Source organism: Passer domesticus, chromosome 2 (genome assembly GCF_036417665.1).
Source record: "Passer domesticus isolate bPasDom1 chromosome 2, bPasDom1.hap1, whole genome shotgun sequence".
In the NCBI taxonomy this organism is placed as follows: domain Eukaryota; kingdom Metazoa; phylum Chordata; class Aves; order Passeriformes; family Passeridae; genus Passer; species Passer domesticus.
In genome coordinates this window covers 111819922-111839743 of record NC_087475.1, presented here as the reverse complement: position 1 = coordinate 111839743, position 19822 = coordinate 111819922, and the positions used below count along the sequence as shown (strand labels likewise).

The window sequence follows — 19822 nt, the reverse complement described above, 5'->3', positions numbered from 1 at the left end:
AGGAAAAGCGTGCTTTCCATGGTGCCTCTCAGAAGTGGCCTCACAAAACACCAAAAGCAAAACTGTGCTGTTTTTATCTCTGCCAACAAATGCAGCAGTCTGCCTTTAAGTGTGCAGCCACGAAGGCTGCTTAGCTCTCCTAGAGCCACACTCTGACCTGGGGCATTACAGCTTCTCTGACAACCAGCTCAAGCTTGCAATGCAGGACACAGCTTGCAATGCCTTCACAGCCCCCAGATGCAGAGCAGAGACATCACTGCCTGTGAGCATGCATCCTCTGCCAGGAGTCACCTCTCCTCAGAGGACACGACTCCCTTTTCCTACACACAGCAGAAGGGCAGGTCAACACTCCTCAAACTTGCCTAGCTGCTTGCATGATCATTCTCTAGTCATTTCCACCCAAGACACATTAGCACAGATGAGCTCCCTCAACTTTTTTGGCTGTTCTGGGCCTGCTTGTTCTGATCAAAACAAGCCAGGGAACAACTGCAGCAGAGAAAGTGGGTATGGGAGGGCAGAATTTTGCAAGAGATGTGGTAAGTGCTTGTATGTGACCAGCACACCATTAATCAATGCCCAAGGACTTGTTCAAATTATGCAGCTGCCAGATGCGCTCTTCCCTGTGTCATTCACAAGACTCCACAATCAGGAGACTCCCTGTGTACCAGATTTGATCACCTGCTCAAGGAGTTTTGCATGCTGTGATCCCAGTTGGTTTTGGCATCAGTATCAAGGAAATAATTTCAGGCACATGCTCCTAAGAGCCTGTTTTTTTATGTAACACTAAACAGCTTTACATTGTAGAGCAAAAGGAAGGGGGAGCTACTTGAAGTATTCTAACTGCTAAGTGTCATTAACTTTCCATCTGGTCAGCTCCTGGCAATTCCAGAGGTGTCACAGCAGGCATGTTCATGTCCCACCTCCCTGTTCGTTTCTCATGACAGTCATCATCACCCCCTTAACTTTTTGGCCATAAGGATCATTTCAGCATATATTGCAGGCTAAAGATCCTCACAGAGTATTTTCAGTCCTTAACTACAGAGCTGTGAGACAGCTTGTGGATGAATGTCCAGTTTTAATGACAAGACAAAATGATGGAGAAGCTGTTATTACTCTCAGAGGCAAGCTGTTCCTCTAAGTTCCAAGACCAGTTTCTGCAAGAGTGTGTCATGAGAAGAACTGCCAAAAAAAAATTAAACCTGCATCAGCCATTTAATACACAGAAAATAATTAAACTGCTGTCAGTCGTAAGTTTCTCCAGGTCTGACTGTTTCTGCACCAAGTATATTGCCAGATCCACTAAAGAAAGTGAGGACAAAACCAATGCATGTGCCCAGACACACACACACTGCATGACAGCCCCTCACTCAGATCTCTGGGCAAGATTGATTTTAACTTTGCTGATTTACCATCCTGGAAAAGAGATTATATTCAGATTTGTAACTGATAATAATAATAAAAAAAACCAACAACCCAAACATATATTAACACAAGACAAAACATGAGGATCTTACAATGGAATTATCTGAAACCTACCACTTATTTAATTTCATTTCATCAAAACAAGAGAGGTGGTCTGCTCATAAGCAAATGTTGGCTGTTTACTGGTATTATGTTACAATCAAGACCTTACAGGCCCCCGTAACTGACACCAAACCAGAGACCTAAATGTTCAAAGAATTAATGCTTTCACCTTATTCTAGATGGCTAAATTTAATTTCAGCTGGCAATTTCGCCAGGCCAAAAAAAGAGCAGATGAACTTAGACATGTAATCTTTCCACTGTACATATAATTCATTAGCAAACTCGTGCACACTTTCCATCCATTTACATTCACTGGCATTGAAGCACTGACAGGGTATGAACTCCTTTCCCCTTTTCCACCAAAGCAACACTGTCTCCAAGCCTCAATACCTAAACTGAATATACTTACAGGACAACTACGAGCAGTTACACATCTAAAACAAATATTTTAGTCAACAACTGATTATATTAAAAATGTGATACTCATTTGAGAATATCCTTATAAAAAACCCTAAGAAATCCCATGACTTTTTGTGAGTCTTTTAAGCTGTAATCAGTTTACAGCATAGAAACTGAGTCAGCTGCTATATAATCAAGGTTCCTCATGAGAACTACAGCTTTGCAATGACGCAACATGCATTGTTCTCAACCTGCATGAGCCTGAAACACTGCAGTCACCACCAAGAGCAGCTCACAGAATCTTCCCACTGAAATCCACAGGAAGGTATTTTCACCTTCCCTTCCCAGTCAGAAATTGCTTTGGTAGAAAACGAAGTCTGCCTTTCTTTGCCACAGCTACTGCCTTCTGAAAACAATTCCCACCTTTTGATATCACTAGGTAATTAAGTGCCTCCAGTATAACTGTGACACCTCCATGCCTTTATTCTTGTTCCCTCCCCAGTTTGCTGCCAGGTTATGGGGGCCTTGCCTGAAGCATTCTTGACACCTCCACAGAAAGAGTCCCACATCCCTCTGAAATGCTGTTCTCTTCTTAACAGGCTCAATGAGCTTGGCAGGAGAGATCATACTCAGATCCAGCTTTCAGGTTTCCCTTCCTCCACATTCTGGTGTCTGTTGGCCCTTTGCCCACAAGTCCAGATCAGGAATGCTGGTAGGAAGGGATCTTGCTAGTCGCTGCCGAAGACCTCCTCTGTAGGGAAATGCAGAAATCCCCCTATGCAAAGCTTCCTTTTGCATTTGGAACAGACTTTGGTTTAAGGAAAGGCAAATTTTCCTATTCAAATGGGAAACAAGCAGAAAATGCAACGCATATGAGTAAAAACTCATGTGCGTGAGAGCTCCCATTCCTAGTAAATAATTATTACCTGCAGTAACAGGCAGTGCAGATCCCACCCCTCTCCTTTCTTTGTGCGTATGTGTGGTTGGGTTTTTTCCCTGCTTTTCCTCGCCCCTCTTTTTCTTTTTCTTCAATTATAGCATCAAAAGAAAACTAAGATCTTTTGGAGACATAAATGAAGCATTCCTGCTCTGGAATGGCATCAGCATCTGGACACCTGGCAAAACATAGTTCAATTCTTACTGTATTTATTTCTCAACCACCCTGACAGCAAGCATGAAGAGTCTTGCCTATTTACCAACAAGAATTAAAGCTGAGAATGTTCAGAAGTCCATTTCAATAGGTTTTGTTCTGGTTACATTAACAGATTGCTTTGATCTGGGGGGAGGAAGGAGGAGAGGAGCAGAGCACATCTTAAGTTCACAAAGCTAAAAGCCAAGATGCACAAAACTGAAGCATTCCAAAGTTAAAAATAATCGTCTTTAAACTGCAAGAGCAGAGCTGTAATTTTGAGCAGTACAGCATGACATCACTGTTTATGTGGGGCCAGCTCCATAAATCAAACTGTGCCTAATTAGAGATCATACTGCAAATCTACATTATTTGGATGAATAATTAAAACAGGACAGTCCATAACACAAGTCAGATATGTTTACTAAAATATGTTTTTTCAAACTTTTATGTTCACTACTGCTCACAAAGCTTTCACATTTAGTAAATTATAGACCCCTAAGCTTTTATTTTAGCCTGACTCCACTTTCAAGGAATTCTTCAATTAACTTTATGTTGCTTCAAGCTCTTCATCCAATGAGAAAACAATCTGAGGTTTCTTACTTCTCCAAATGCTAATGGCTGCCCTCCATGTTTGACTTGCAGACTTACTGTCTTTTTAGAGCCAGGATCTGCTTGTCTAAAATCAGCCTAGTTGTCATAGTATTTTGACAAGTCCTCTATAAAAGGAGAACAAACCTTTGTGGTGGGTTAACTACTAAGAATAATGAAGGTTGTTCTCACAATCTCAACACATAAGTGCCAAAATTAAGGAACATTGAGCAATACACCCAGAGCTGAAATCCCTGACTACCTCAGTTGCCCTTCTTTCCCACCTACTCCAAAATTTCCAATTTCTGCTTCTTTGAGCTGTTTTTCTGAAATGTGTGCTTTTTCTCAAATCTAAAAGCTATGACATACTCACACATTTGTAGCATAAAAAAGCCCCTAGTGCTATCAAACATTACTATCTGTAGATGGTCAGGACGCCTCTGGAATTGTTGGAAATGCTGTGGAGACTTTTACTATCAGTTACTGGGTAGATAATGTCAAATCAAGAGCCAAAGAGTTTAATGAAAAACATGAGCTGAACAAAAGGGATAGGATTTATTCCTAAACTGCACATTTTTCCTCCTAGTGCTTGAGAAATTGGTGTGAAACTTTTAAATCTCAGAAATAAAAAAAACAGAGGAGCATTGGCAGCTCTCCTTCCTTTTCCCTCCTGATATTTGGCTTGGTAAATGGGCTAACATACAGATGATTAAAGGAATTCTGAAGACAATGACTAAGAAGCAAATGTTTGATATTCTCAACAAAAAAGGACTACACAAAAATAAGAGTTATGTCTATTAGTGCAGTATTATGATGTGCAAGTAATTTTTTTTCTGTAGAATGTTAACCAAGCACAGATATGGAGAAAGTATCATTCGCTTCTTAATACACAGATTTTTAGATAAAAAAATCCAGGGGGTTTTAAAGAAATCAAAACACATTAAACATTAAATGCACAGCACAGCAGTATTTATAAAGACATGACAAATGAGTCTCCTTCAACCACAGCCACCACGATCAGCATATCCTTAAATAGGAATGTACCTTTCAAACCTTAATTTCAATTCTTTGTTGCAATAAATAGGAATCAAACTTGTAATTTCCTTTTTTTAAATTTAAGACTGTCTTTGAGGCCAGAAATATTATGACTGACCTCTGTTAACTGCAAGCATTCAGAGTCATAGCCATTCCAATTTTCTTACATCCTCAGTGTGCAGCAACAGTTTTCTCAGGAAAAAAAAAAAAAAAAACCTAACAAAAAAACCCCCAAAAAGCCCAACCCTGTAACTATTTGGACATACTTCTGAAAGCAACAGTGAAAATGAAGAAAGCAGCCTCCCTAAAGAAGTATCTATTTTTGAAATGTGTGCTTTTAAAACACAATGCTTATGGAATGAACTACTTCAGTTCTCTTGTGTAAACTTGTACAGATTGTTTGCTATTGGTCTTTTGAGTCATATTTTGGCAGGAAACTAGTATCCTTGTAGAAAATATAAGTACTGCAGAACAAGTGATGTAATCTACATCTATACATAATTATTTTTCTTTTTTTTCTCAGTTCAATTTGTATTTTAAAATAATCTGAACTGCATACTTCATTTCTTCCCCAGGTTAGGAGCTTTAAGATAGTGAAGACCTTCAGAGGAGACAGTTTGTCTGTAGGAATGTGGCTCCTTTAAGTCACAGGACAGAACTCAGATCAAACAAAGTAGTGTTTCTATCTGTACTCAAATCTAGGCCTATTAACTGTTTTCTTAACTGAATGACATAAAGTGACTCTATAAAACCAGTGCAAAACCTGATTTCAAGGAATTGAAATCTCGGTGTTTTTCACAGTGTATTTTCTTTCCTCCCTGCCCCCAAGCTGCTGTTCATTCAGAAAACAACACACAGAAGAGAAAAAAAGAAAACTGCACTGTAGCAAGGCTGTCCACATGGCCAGGCTTGTGCTGTGTGTGCAGTATATACACATGTTCTGCACACTGATGTGGCCCAGAGCAGGGGCACAATGTCCAGGTTTCTGGTCCTTTGTGGAGTACATGACACTGCGAGGCAGTTGGACACAAGTGGGGTGAGAGAGCATAGGGAGGTGGGTAGCTGACAGAGTGAAACTAGCGCAATACTCCAGACAAGGAATTAAAGCTTTGCTCAGCCTCAAACTCTCAAACATGGTAATTCTTTAACCAGCAAAAGAGATTGCCAGGAAAGGACAACAGTGAGTGAGAAAAAGTACGCAAGCAAGAGCGTGTGCAGGACATGCAGCACAAGTGCTTTCTCCTTTCCTCCTCTCAGGTTTCTCCCACAGAGAACCACTACTTAATGTCCTGAATCTCTTCTAAGTCTGGTTACTCTAGAAATAAGAACATGGTCAAGGCCAGTATACAGAGAACAAGTATAGGAATTCTACCGTTTAAATCCTAGATCAATGCTTTCTTCCCTCTCTGAAGCAGTGATTGATGCCAGCTTTCTCACCCCTTCTCCTCACTCTCATGCCATCAAGTGCCACTACTTCTCTACCCTACTGTCCTTGTCACACTGCTTCCCACCTCTTCCTCAGTGCCACCTGAGATCCAGTTTCATGTGGAGCCATGAAGATAAGGACAAACACCATACACCTTCCTCTGGGCAACTACAAGCTTTGTCTCTAGAAGCACAGCATCTCAAACTTTTCCTTTGAGAGCATCTCTAACAGCCCTTCAGGTGGAATGGCAAAGAAGGAGCATATTTAAGACTTGAGAAAAATTAAAATTAACACAGCTTGCAGTGACTTCATTAGAGGCTGAAGCCCACGTAAAATCTGTTTGAATAATAAGCAAGAGATTTTTGTCTTACATTACACAAAGGATCAGACTAGATGACTCCAGAGAGTCCTTCTGACTAAGTTGTGACAATACATGTGCTAGAGAATTTTAAAGATCAGGGTTATTTCCCAGTATAAATTACACGACTTCTTGTTTTAGTTTTGATCTTCTAAAAGCAGACAAAGCCCAAAGGAGTATTATGCACACAGAAGCCCAGAGCCTACCTTTAGATACTGTCCAAATGATATATTTTCTGACCAAGGAGATAGCAATACCTCTGTTTTCATTAATTCTCTATTAAGAATCATAGGATTGAAATTGTTGATTTCCAGCATTACCTCATGCTGGGCCTCCCACTGATTAATTAAAACTGTACTTGTAGAGGAAAAAGAACAAAAAAGCAGAACTGCAGTAGTTTGAACCAAGAGTGTCCCTGATAAAAGAAATGGTCTGCTGTTCCCAACTCCTTTCCATAGGTTGATTGTGAATTGTAACCAGACAAGATCTCCTTTTTCAAGCTTCCAGAAACTGGCAAACATGTCTACTGCACAGGAAGTCATATTTATAGTTGCATTACTTTCCACAATAAACCAATTCTCCTATAATCAGAAGTTGTCTCTAGGCTTGCTAAATGAAAGATCTTTTCCCTTGAGAATTGCAGCCTCTTAAGAGAAAGCTTCCAACTCTACAGTTAGAAATGACTGCAGAGGGAATACACAGTCCAGTACAGCCCCCACATCATTATTACAAAGTAAAGACATACCAGGATTTTTTATTTCATAAAAGAAGAAACAACTCTGAAATCCTGGTATTGCAACGTGTGTTTATTACCCTTTTGAGTTACCATTTAATTTTCAGCATGGGTTTAGCTGACCTACTTTTTACTATCTAGCTTTAAATTCTTCTTGGATATAGACAAAGAGCTTCCAGTATATAAGCCTTATTATATACTTGGGCAGGGCCTTTGAGCATGCAGGTGTTCCACAAGAAATCTCAAGCAGTACATTGCTTCATTTAAGGGAAATATATTTCAAACTTCTCCAAATTACTACAGGTGACAGTTAATAACTTGCTTGTACATTTTTGCTATCATCCTGCATACAGAAAAACCCAAATTATTAAGAAAAACCCCATTATTAAGAAAAACCCAAACACCTACTTGAAATTTTCAAATTCTCTTCCAGCAACTGTATGAGAGTATTTAAAAGGGTACAGCACTAGCTTTGGCCATGATTTCCCCCTCCTCCCTTAAATACAGAGAGAAAGAATACAATTTTTTAAAGGAAAATAGATTAATACTTTACCCAAGCAGAAATCCTTCAAAACCAAGAAATCAATGCAAAACTCACTCTTACCTAAAATTAGAAGAAAAGAGAGGGGAAAAGGTAAGAAAAATTAAGAATCATCCCTTAGAGCATTACACCTTCAAAATAGGAAGAATTCCCAAACAAATCTAAAGTAAACAAGTTACACCAGAACAGGAAATTGCAATTTCTTTGAAACAGTAATTAACCTTAAGAAGGAAACCACTACTAATATAAACAAATAAGCAATAAAGGAAACCATTTTAGCAGAGGGAAACCTGTCTTGAAGCAGCATGACAAGGGAATATAAAAACACTTTGTCTGAAGTGATGGGTCTCTAAAGAAAATTGGAGCAATTCTGTAGTAAGGATTATGCAGACACAAGCTTCAAATAGGTAATTTTCAAGGTTTCAAAGAGGAGGCTGAACCACAGAAATTCAGAAGCTTTTAAATACAGGACTCAAATTTAAACTGAATGTAATCTCATACTTTTGTCACACATAAACAGGAGGATTTTGAAGGATATCTATGAGGCTAAATTGCTTTTATAATCATAGTTTCCATGCCCAATTGTTGTTATTTATAAATAACTACAGCTAAAGTAAGCACAAGCATCATGGTGATTATTTCCTGATATTAAATGGTATTCAGAAATAAGAAGAGACGAAAAATCAGAAACTTGAACTTTCAGCAGAAGCTGATATTTTCAAAATTTTGCCTAAGGAACATGCATACAGAATTGAAAACAGATCTAACATTCAGAATATACTTTTAGATAAAAACTAATTCTCAAATCTGAAGTATCTTTTACTTTCATTGCTTGCATTTCTTAAATAGCTGCAAGTGAGCAGTAGTTCTGTTGTATTGATTCCAGTGGAAGAAAAGAAGTTCATAGTGGTGTAAGAAAGTTATAAATAAAATAAATACCAAAAACAGAAACATTTTTTAATTTCAGATTTTAAGTCAACTATCTGCAAGAAACAGCATTTCAGACTCTCCTTATTTGTTCTTGTTTATTACACTGGCGCCCTTTGTGGCTTCTTGTATTTTAGCAACTGGAACATACACAGTAAAGCTAGCAACACAACAGAAGTTTAGCAAAGGCAGACATAATTTGATTTTAAGAAACCACCACAGAAAAGAGCAAGAAGCTCTACAAACAGTGGAACCAATGTGGTTTGGCTTCCCATGAATTTGTGTCTTATGGGGATTTGAAAAAATATAAGTAGGAACACAAGCTCACACCAAGCTCTCTCTCTCCTACCTGGGAAGCCACTGGAACGAAATTTGCTAAAACTTTTTATCATCAAAATCTGTTTCTCAGCTGGTCCATCCCCAACACTGAGAATGACTGTCTGAAAAACAGATAAAAGTCCTTCTTCCCTAGAACAACAGGTCAATGACAGAAGTATCAGATCCCATATTTTTAAACAGGTTCATTCCATTTTTACTAAGTGGTATTCAACAAAGGAAACAAACACTCTTCATATCTGAACCAGCTTCTAAAATTCTATAGCAGTATTAAGTTTTGTGACTTGTTATCTTTTTCATGCATTTAGGAGACTTACTACCAGAGAAAAACCTTTATACGATATTAAAGCAAATCCCCAGTCAGCACATTCCAATATTTATAACCAAGGGGGGTTTAATAAATTCAGAAATTGAAAATATTTGTTATAGAGATCTAAAAGACAAATACACCACCTATGCCTCATTACCCGCACAAAGCAAGTTTTTTCCTACCTCTCCTAAAGAGATTTGGGAAATGGAATTTTCCAACGCTAGAGAAGTGGCAGAAAATAACATGTACAAATTATAAATGTCACAGGGTTGCACTCAGGAAGCTTAAGAGGTTATCTCTGGAAACACCTTCTCAAATGGAAAAATGGTGGCAGCAGCAACCATGGGAGATGAAGGAAAATCAGGGCTATCTAAAAACAAGACAAACTCACCAACCCCCAAGAGGAAATCTGGAACAGGAATGAAGGAAGATCTCTGACGGTAACATGATGCACTTTTCTCATGTTGTTAAACCAAAGAACAAGAGGGCACTGAAAAAGCCCCTGAATTCCCCTGTCATTATCTACCTGCAGGAGCTCAGACTAAGGGCTCCCACAGTGAGCCAGGAATCAGGCAGCAACAACCCTGAAAGGATTCTCATACAGGCAGGCCACCAACAAACCAGGAACGAAGGCTTTGCTCCTGAGAAACACCTGACAGACATAGAGGCTCAGATGAAATGCAAGAAATCCCATCACAGAAGTGTTATCCAGGCCCTTCTCAAAAGCCAGAGGAGCCAAAAGAAAGGCTCCAGGCACAGACCTCTGCACTGCTGATCCACTGCATCACAAGCATGGACCACCTCAGTTTGACAAGCAATGCCTTTGTGGCACAACCTGTTGTGGGTTTGTTTGTGTTTTTAAAATTTATTTTATTTTTTAACCCTGGGATTCCCCATATCCTTCGGGCTCTTGTAATATGAGACTATTGAACTGATGAATGGACACCAGGAACATCCAAAACCTGCAAGCAGATTGTAAAATGCATTTCTATGCACACTCCCTGGAAGATAAGATGCCAATACCCAAGTGAAATAGTTTGCTATGGTGCTGATATAACTAATGCACTAACAAAGGCCATGGGAAGAAAAGCATACACAGCAAAAATAAAATACTAAATCTTCATTGTTTTGGAGACTTCAAAGGACTTTTTCTGAATATGTAAGACTCTAATGTTGTCCTTTTGCATCACCACATGCATGATGATCTTGGGCCACAAAGAAGATAATAACTACTGAAATACCTGCATGACCCCAGCAAGCCTTTGAGGAAGGTACCTAACTGCACACAGAAACATGTGGTTGGTGTTATCAGACAAGGTCTCTGAAGCTTGACAACACAAATGCCAAACAAAGAAGAGCATGTGCAAAAGGCACAGTACTCCTTAGGTAAACCTGGATTTAAGTAGCCAAATAAATAAGACTGAGCTACAGTTATAGCCATTTAACCCACTTAGTTATTTTGGCTTGGTACGTTTGTTATCTGGCTACCTGAGCCAGGACACTGCTGCCAACATCTGTTTCCTGCCTCTCAGGTCCTTCCTCAATCAGAAGTTCCTCTGGATTTGTGGGCTTGCCTGAGCCAAGGAGCCAGACAGAGCTTGCTCTCTCTCTCTCTCTCTCTCTCCCCAGGGCTGTTTGCTGCTTTGTGCAGCAAGAGGCAACCACAACCTGATGAAGTGGAGGGTGGTGATGTCCTGCCTCATAAACCTGCACAAGTTTTACAGAACAGTTACTTTTTACACTGCTACTTCATTCAGTGCCTTTCAATTTTGAAAAAAAAAAAAAAAAGACATTTTAAAGCCTTGTTTGATTAATTTTCTAGTTGCAAGTGTGAAAAAAGAGGGATTTGGACATAAAGCAAAAAATCAGTTCCACAGCCAAGGCACTGGCTATTTCACCAGAAGAAAACAAAAGCCAGAAATACCATTTCATTGCTCAAACTGAAAGACAGATTCTAGAAACACAGCTTACATAAAGGCACGTGTCAAACAATATGCTTATTTTTTGCCTAAACAGTGACTCACTGAATAAAATCTATGTTACTCTTTAATGTAAACAGTTCCTTTAAAAGCAGGAAAATTAAATACAGACAACATTAAGCTGAACATGAACTTTTGCCATCCCCATTTAGGCATCTGGGTAATTATAATCATTAACTCCATTAGCATATGCTGCAATGTAGGTAAAAAGCCTGCACATTGCATTAGAGAACTTTTAGATATTTTAATGATATGTTTACAATAAGAATTTACTCGTCTGGTGCATCTTTTGAGATTAACAGATCATGGGATGTTTGTTTTCCTTTAAGATATGTTTGCAAAATGTAATCAAAGAGCACATAAAGATTTATCTCAGGCATCAGTATAGCCTTTATTAGAAGTAGGTGAACCTTTTAGAACTAAGTTGGGTTGTGTTTGGGGTTTTTCTGGCTAATTATTCAATTTGACCATTCTTTTCTCTTAAGACAATATTATTCCAAGAAATGTCACTTTTCCACTTATCAAGGTTGTTTACAATCTACACAAAAATGTTATGCTCTCAAGCTTTCATTTTTGAACATTTCAGAAAGTAAAGGGGATGATGCTGTGCTTGTAAAAACATTCTTTAGTAAGAGAATGAATCTCAAGGCATTTTAGGTTTCCCACAAGACATTTTTCTGTCTATCATTTTAGAAGTTTTTCCCACACATTGTGTTCCTGATATAGGCTTTGGCAGGTTGTGAGATAGAAGCTGGCTGGAAAATGATAGCCTGCTTTCAGCATATTCTTGTATAGTTAAACATTAAGCACTTTTTGCACAAGATAATTCAGACAGCAGCTCACACAGAGAAAAGGCGACAGTTTCAGCTGAGGAAAGCTAAAATCCTGAAGGATGCCAAAGATGTTGTGACAGTTCTACAGAGAAAACAAAGGAACCTTGAAAAAATAATCAGCATTACTTGAAAATTCTACATTGACTTAGTTCTGGTCTTTTAAAAGAGACTTGAGAACATGTGACAGTTAATGGACACACGTACACAAACAGCAGAACAAATATTGTCTGCAGGTACATTGAGCCAGCCCTCACTAAGGGAATGACCAAGGCTTCAAAGTGGATCAGAGAACATGCCCATGTTTTCATGTCAGTAAGATGAATTTCCCAAATGCTTCATTAAGGAATCAATAGGTAAATCAAATTTGATGGGAACTCTTGCACCTGCAGCCCAAGGAAGTTCCAAAAGCCAGAGACAGCAGCACAAACTTGCTGTATGTATTTTGTAAGCTTATATCTGTACAAATACAAAAGAAGAAACAGGAGAGGGATGGCAATTGACTCACGGTCCTATTGCAAAGCTCACTTATGTCAAAACACTATCACTGTTAAACCCATGAACGTGAAAAAGACTTCAGCTGATAAAAATCAGAATTCATGTAAGGACAGAGAAAGTTTCTAAAGCTGTCTGGATCACAGCTATCTAATGGCACTTTTCATTTAGCCTCATGGTCAGCTATCTGCAAAAAGTGTATTGAATGTTTCATAAACAGTTTAAAACAAAAGTGATTCTAATCAGATTTGGCAGGAAAGGGAGAAATGCATACATAGAATGAGGTAAGTGTGATCTTGCCCAGCTGAAGAACAGGGAATGGCAGAGCTTCAGGCCATGACTCACACAGACACTAAACAGTAGAGAGCTGCAGATAATTCTCAGGTAAACTTTGCATGAGCCACTACGTCATCCTTCTCTACCCTTCCTGCATTAATCATGTCATTAGTAACCTGACGCAGCCCAAGAAGAATGTCTGATTTACAGGGAGCCGAGCAATGCTAACAGAACAAACCCTTTGGCAGGTCAGAAAAAGGAAAGACCAACCTAAATTTCATCTCAGTTTGAACCACACCCTAAAAGAACATGGAAACTAGGAAAAAGGGAAAAACAAAAAAGGTATCTTCCCACCATGAGATTACATACTTCGTTAAAAGCTCCTGATGAACCAGTTAAGAGTACAAATACGAAGGATTTGGAAGAGTGCACGGATAAAAATCCAGCCCAAACATGTACCTAAACAAAGCAAACGGGGTGGGGGGGAAACCCCCAAGCTTTCTTTTGAAGTTTTTACCACAGTTACGTAATTTCCATGTTAGTCTAGATGTTTTTAAACATCTTTTATAGTGTACAGTTGAGAACCAATTATACAATGAGTACAAAGTGTACTGTTAGGCAAGATTCATGTCTCAGCCAGGTATCTTGGTTACTCCACAAAATATAAAAAGTATAAGGGGAATCACCAGGGCAAGTGAAGCGAAAAATGGGAAACATCAGAATTTCTTTTAAAAAGTATTGCTCAGTCTGAATTGATAGCAGTCACTTTGATAAATATGGCTATAATCTACATTATATGGCTATTTCACCTTAAATATCCTGTAAAAGCACTGGTCACTTGAAGGAAGGGCAGATCATTGCCATTCATTCTGAAGCAAATGAAAAATCCCTGTACATTACCTTAAAAGCAGAACAGAATTATCCTTAGTTTCTTGAAACAAACAAAATTATCACCCCAAACAAGGAATGCAGGTAGTAGCACTGCTGTGTTAAAATTAAAAGCTATTTCATAGTAGCAATTTCCAGAAAAGCACCACATAAAAAGTGTGCTAAACTCTAAGTGTATGGCAAGCCCACTTCTTATGATGGTATTTTGTTCAGTTTTTCATGGCTTCATCTGTTTCTAAGTCTTCCTAAGTAGACTATCTATTTTCTTGATACTCCATTCTGACTGAATACTCTTTTCCCCTCACTTTCCTCTCATTTTATCTTAGCAACAATTCTGTGAACTGCTAAATAACTTCTTACCTTCTTGACTTTGAACCACAGGGTTGCAGATCTACCTTCCATCTTAAAGCAAAGCTCTAGAAATTGAAATCTCCTTTGTCTTTGACCCTCTATAAGAGCTGAGCTGAAATAGCCAAAATGTGTCACCTCAGTTAAAACCAGCTAACCATTTTTGTTCCTATTCATTATTAATGGCATCCTTTTCATAATATTAAAAGTACTGTACAAAATATGACCAACTGTACAGCTAAAATGGTAGCACAATAATCTCAATATTAGTGGAATGAAAAATAACAAAGAAAATGCACTCATCTTCTCAAACCAGTTTGGAAAGCTTCTCCATCATGCCATTAGAGCAGCCCTGCATGTCTTAATGAAAATTTTAAAAGAGGTGTTTTGAAAGCTTTCTAAACTTATGTAAATGGCAAGTCCCTTTCCTGTCTTCTCACTTTAAAGCCAACAGTAACTTGAGAGAAGCAAAAAATTCTTTTGTCCCTGGTAGTTGTTCAATGTCATGTGCTGGAAAACACAGATAACCCCAAATCTTTAACAGGCAGTAATCTGCCTTACAAATATTCCCTTTGTCATCAGTCTTTCTGTAGATCAGGTAAAGACTATGTGGACACAGTGAAACAACTCTCACAAGAGTGTCTACATGGATAAACAGGGTTTGCCAGAAAACAGTAGGTGTTTGTGCTTCATTCAGCAAAAGTGCTAAGGACAGTTTCACAACTTAGGTTTATTTTGGGAGGAGTGGGAATATCTGGCTTGTCTTTTTTAATTTAAGACCTGAAATCAAAGAAAAGATTTAGAGATACAATGCCAAGAGCTTAATGAATATTCTGTAGTGTATATAAGCACCCTGGGGAAAACCTGCACTCAGATAAACAATAGATTCCATCTTCCCCTGCCCTGAGGAATATAAACCAGGCTCACAGTTTACACCTAATTCAATAGTGGCTTTCAAAACAAACATATTTCAGACATATCTAGCAAATACTCCTCATCCCACTCTGCATCCAAAACTTTCTCTTGGAAACAAAAGGCCTGTTTCTTGACAAAGATTTCACGGGTATCTTCCAAATCTGCCAGCAGCAGATTGCATTACATAGTACACCTAAAAATTTTAAACTGACCTTTGTCCCCTCTGAGAAAGCTGTCTGCTCTAAATGGCCCACACACACTCAAAAGAAAGCCAAAACCCACAGAGACTCAAACACGTTAGGTATCTGTCCTATGGGGAGAGCCTGTGTGTGCCTCCATACACACACACAAGGGAAGAGCTTTCTGCAGTGTTGAATATCCCAGAGCACGTATCTGGATCCTCAGAGGATTCTCCTATACCTTCCTCTGTGGCACTGCTTCCTTTGCCAATGTGAGCTGCAGGATGGCAAGGAGGAGGAGCACTCACAGCCCACTAAGGCTGCACACCTACTGAAGTGAGATGGGAGCTGCTCTGTGCCAAAGGGAGCATGCAGTGGAGCTTGCGTGGCTATTACATACCCCTTGCAAACACACGGAGTTTTCTGGTGGTGGGAACCGAATTTTATGCCTCCTGCCAACTTAAAAATCATTCCCTGGTGAAGAAAAAGAAAACCAAAGAAACAAAGCAGACAATGGCTACAGAGACTCCAGAGGAATGTAATGACTGTAACAAAAGGCAACAGCAGTAGTGTGACAAGGGCTTATTAATGGGTCAAAAAACAAGCTCAAATGACTCAGACACACAATCAAATCCCAGCAGGATTTCTTTAAATCTCCTTCAGAGACTGCAGGCCTTCATGCAGTTTGTATTCAAGCTCTCTTGGGATTGGTAAAAAGAAGGCTCTATCTGGTCTTTCACCTCTTGATCAGAAGGATGCCTTACCAAAACAGGGCAGCATCACTACCCCCTTTAGCAGAGCAGAAAGAGGCTCAGAAGAGCCAAATGGTACCCTGTGAAAGCAGGGCAGAGAGTCAAAGCAGAGCACACACAACTCCTACCAAACAGCCACAGGTGCAATGCAAATGGTTTTCTTGGAGTCACTCTCAGAATTCTGTAAGAAAATGGTCAAGAGGGTTTGCAACTACTACTCCAAAAGTACATAAACAGGCTGTAAGTGTTGAGAGAGGTGACAACAGTGCAGTGATTTAGGTATTTTATCCCATTCGTTCAAGGAAGGCATGTCTAACCACCCTAAGCTACAGCCTTCCTCATTGGAAACACTACCTACCCTTGCCACTATCGGGACTTTCATGCACCCTATGAATACTTTAATATTTCCTTTTGGTTATTAATTCATATGTAGGTGTCATTCCAAGTATGCAAGAGAGAGCAGGGTGTTGTGATTTTGAGCATTTCTACGTTTCACAGGTAACTACTCACAAAATTGACATCTTTAACTCATCTATGCCAGGCCTTATTTCAATTATCCAACTTTAAAAGCTCAGTAGCACAAAGGTTAAAACATTAATTTAACAAAAAAACTCAGTTCCCTGGATTTTTTAAAAAAACCCACCAAATAAATTCACCTACCCTTTTCACCAACAAATCTGCAGATTTTTAAACAGAGCTTTCTAAGCAGTAAGAAAATATATTCCTTGATGTTCTGTGTATACCATAGAAGAGCCTTTGATGAGGACAACCACAACAGCCTGGTTTTAGTTTCTTTCAGAACACCAAGACAAGTGCCAAATTCTTTTATACATTTGATGAAGAGGCAAATGCTTCAGACGCATGTCTAAAGATGAAGAAGCAGAAAGATCAGAATACACTGAGATCAAAAAGGGACAGTCACAGAACTGGCTGGAATTATGGACTGAACAGAGATAAAATCCAAATTTACAGGTCAAAACCAATCCAATACACTTTGAAGAAAAATACAAAACAAACAAACAAAATTTTAAATATCATATATTTTACATCACTGTTACAAGAAAGCACGTTATTTAAGTTCCTTGTGGTAGATCTCCTTGAAAAGCCAAGGAGACAGGCTGATGGACTAACATAATTTCTCATATTTTGCATTGCTAGATAATTTTGTAAAGTGAATATTTATACCGCATCTCACAAAAATTTTTTTCTTTTAACAAAGAATTAGTAAAACAGGATTTTTTTATCTCCCTCCTGTGTCTGAATCTGTAACTGTTTGGTAATTACAAAAACTTTCTCCCTTTTGACTTTGAGAATGAATTCCCCACTTCACTATCAAAAATTCAGAATTTAAATAAGAAAGACACTACAGACGCAAAATTTTGTGCCTCTAGCATTTAAAACCAAAAATAAATAAAATGTAAGCGACAAAGCCGGGCATCTGTAATTTAAAAAACTCAAGCATGTTTCTTTTGTTAAAAGGTGTTATTGCAGCCTTTCTGGTATTTGTTATCTTATTAAAATAGCCAATAGAAAAGTGATCAAAAGGCACATTACCTGAGAAAGTTTGAGGCAGGCAGTCATAGGAATACTTGAGATTACCTGACACTGACATGGAGACATTTCATCACATCCAGAAAGCAATGGGAAATCAACATAGCCTAGTAGAACTTCAGAAATCTAAGTGTTCAAGAAAGAGTTATCCAGAGCACATGAGCTAACCCAGACTAACTGGTGCCTTCTCCCTCTACTCTGTCATTACCCATCAGTACTAGATGGTTTAATACTAGAAATGCATTATGTGGTTTTTCACTCTTGGCAATAACTTCCAGGAACAGCAGACAAATCTAAAATATAATTCAGCTTGAAACAACTGTGTGTGTATATCAAATGAGCTGATACCAGGCAAACAACAAAAAATATGTCTTCATGTATCTAAATAATCCCATTTTCCTTCCCTTTCTTTTCTGTTACATCCTTGAATCATTTTCTAAAAACACAGATTATACTTGTTTCATTCCTCAGCACGTAGCAGGGCTGAGTTTGGTTGCCCTCAGGACTTCCATCCACCAGCCTGCCTTTATCTCCTCATGCACCTCACCTGAGGTCCTGGGTCACATCTCTATGAAAAAGCCCAATCTCTGCTATTATACCAATCAGCATCCCCATGATCCCTGGCCATGAGCTACACTTTTCAGAGGGCCCTTCAAGGTCAGTGACCCAGCCTCATAAACAGGAGAATTTCCAAAGAGGAAATTACTACACGAGTTCCAGCACCTAGAACTGTTCACTCCCTACCAACATAAATTAATATTTTTTTTTAACTATAAAAGAATATAGGAAAAAAGTACAGAATAACAAGTTTTTAAATGAAACAAAGAGCAGAGGCTAAATAGCAATGCTTTATTGTAATATTTATTATTATTTTAATATTCCTACAAGCATCTGCTAGACTTCATTTCAGTTAATCATATTATTCATGTGCAACATTTTGAATGGTAGAATCTTTACAGGACCAAGTCTAACTCTTAATAAATTATTTTGTAAAAATTTATTAAACTAATGCTGAAATAAGAACCTCTGCAATCTAAAGAAAAAAGGTCTCAATCGGTATTTACTTATGCTTGTTAAAAAAAAAAATAAATTTACATTTGATTTTTTACTGCAGATTCATACCATAAGAGGCACAATTGTGGAGACAACGAAGAGGAAATTTAGGGAAAATATCCCTAACTATCAGCGGAAGAGCTCTGAACTGGTAGGAATTATTTTTATTTGCATGCTTTTACGTGGGTACTTCTGAAAAATATAAATAAATACAAACTTTCTTATGTCTGAACTTTTCGGTACAATAAAAATAATAAGAACCTGTATATACAGGACACTTTTTACAGATAACTTGATAGATTGACTGGTGAAAAATGTTGAATTGTTCAAAAGCTAATTCTTTTAAATTATAAGTCAGAGAATGCATTGGGAGGAAAATGAGATTTTTGTTCTGCTTATTAAGGAATTCAGTTGATTAAATTAGTGAAAAGCACATTAGGTATCAAATCAGTCTTTGAGCATAAAGTAAATGAGAAAATGTAAGCAGACTTGTATTCCTCCTTTACCACTTTTTCAAGTCAAAGATACCCCTTAATATAGGAAACAAAACTATCAACAATTATGTGAAGCCCCCATATGTTTAACAAGCAGGTTCATACAGCCAGCAATATCATTATATTAAATACATACAGCAGTTAGCACAATTGCTTTTGCCATTTGTACATTAGAGCAACAAGCAATGTTTTTTCTGGACTGAAATGATGTTTCTGCAAACATAGCCTGGAATTTCACTGTTTCACTTAAATTAATATGGATCTTATGGTAAGTGGCCCCGGGAGAAAGCATATTTCTGATGTCTTTGCATGAAACACACACCTTCCTGAAACACTTCCTGCCTTGCACCCATTTTTGGATATTATCACTGTTGTCTGACAAGAATGAGGTCAGCTAGGATTTGTGTAGCAATACTTTACAGCAGCTGGCCGGCATTTCTTTGAAACTCCACAAGCCTTTAACTCCTTAACTGCCTCACCAAGAGAGACACTGAAGTCTTGCAGGAACACTGGAATAATGACTTTTCAGGGTTCTGAATAGTCTCAAAGGGTTTAACAGAGAGAAATAAAAGACTGAGCTTTTCAGGTGAACAAAAATGAGCAAGATCATGAGGAGGGATGAGAACTTCAGGAGTGTTACCACCTTTGTGGCAGCCAGGGATGGGGAGGCAAGACGACATATACAGAAGGAAGAGACATACTGTGTTTGAAAAACAGCAGAGAGACACCCAGGTTTAAAATAGTCGGGTTTAT

The 19822-nt window shown here is 38.4% G+C and overlaps 2 protein-coding genes across 8 annotated transcripts in view; one reads left to right on the top strand and one right to left on the bottom strand.

Moving 5' to 3' along the window:
- The window catches only part of CMSS1 (cms1 ribosomal small subunit homolog), a 256935-nt gene that overhangs the window by 99261 nt on the left and 137852 nt on the right, over window positions 1-19822 (bottom strand). Inside the window, exon 1 of one of the 7 annotated variants that reach the window (XM_064410764.1) lies at window positions 17526-17598. The exons of 5 other annotated variants lie outside the window; for them this stretch is intronic. In XM_064410764.1, the coding sequence (XP_064266834.1) occupies window positions 17526-17583 (58 nt within the window). In that variant the 5' untranslated portion in view covers window positions 17584-17598. Of the gene's footprint in view, window positions 1-4796; window positions 4831-17525; window positions 17599-19822 lie in introns of those variants that run through there. One more of the 7 variants, XM_064410769.1, reaches the window with a different exon arrangement.
- The window catches only part of FILIP1L (filamin A interacting protein 1 like), a 188092-nt gene that overhangs the window by 67499 nt on the left and 100771 nt on the right, over window positions 1-19822 (top strand). Inside the window, exon 3 of the mRNA XM_064410747.1 lies at window positions 18637-18726. The gene's annotated coding sequence lies outside the window, so the exon portion shown is untranslated. The remainder of the gene's footprint in view (window positions 1-18636; window positions 18727-19822) is intronic.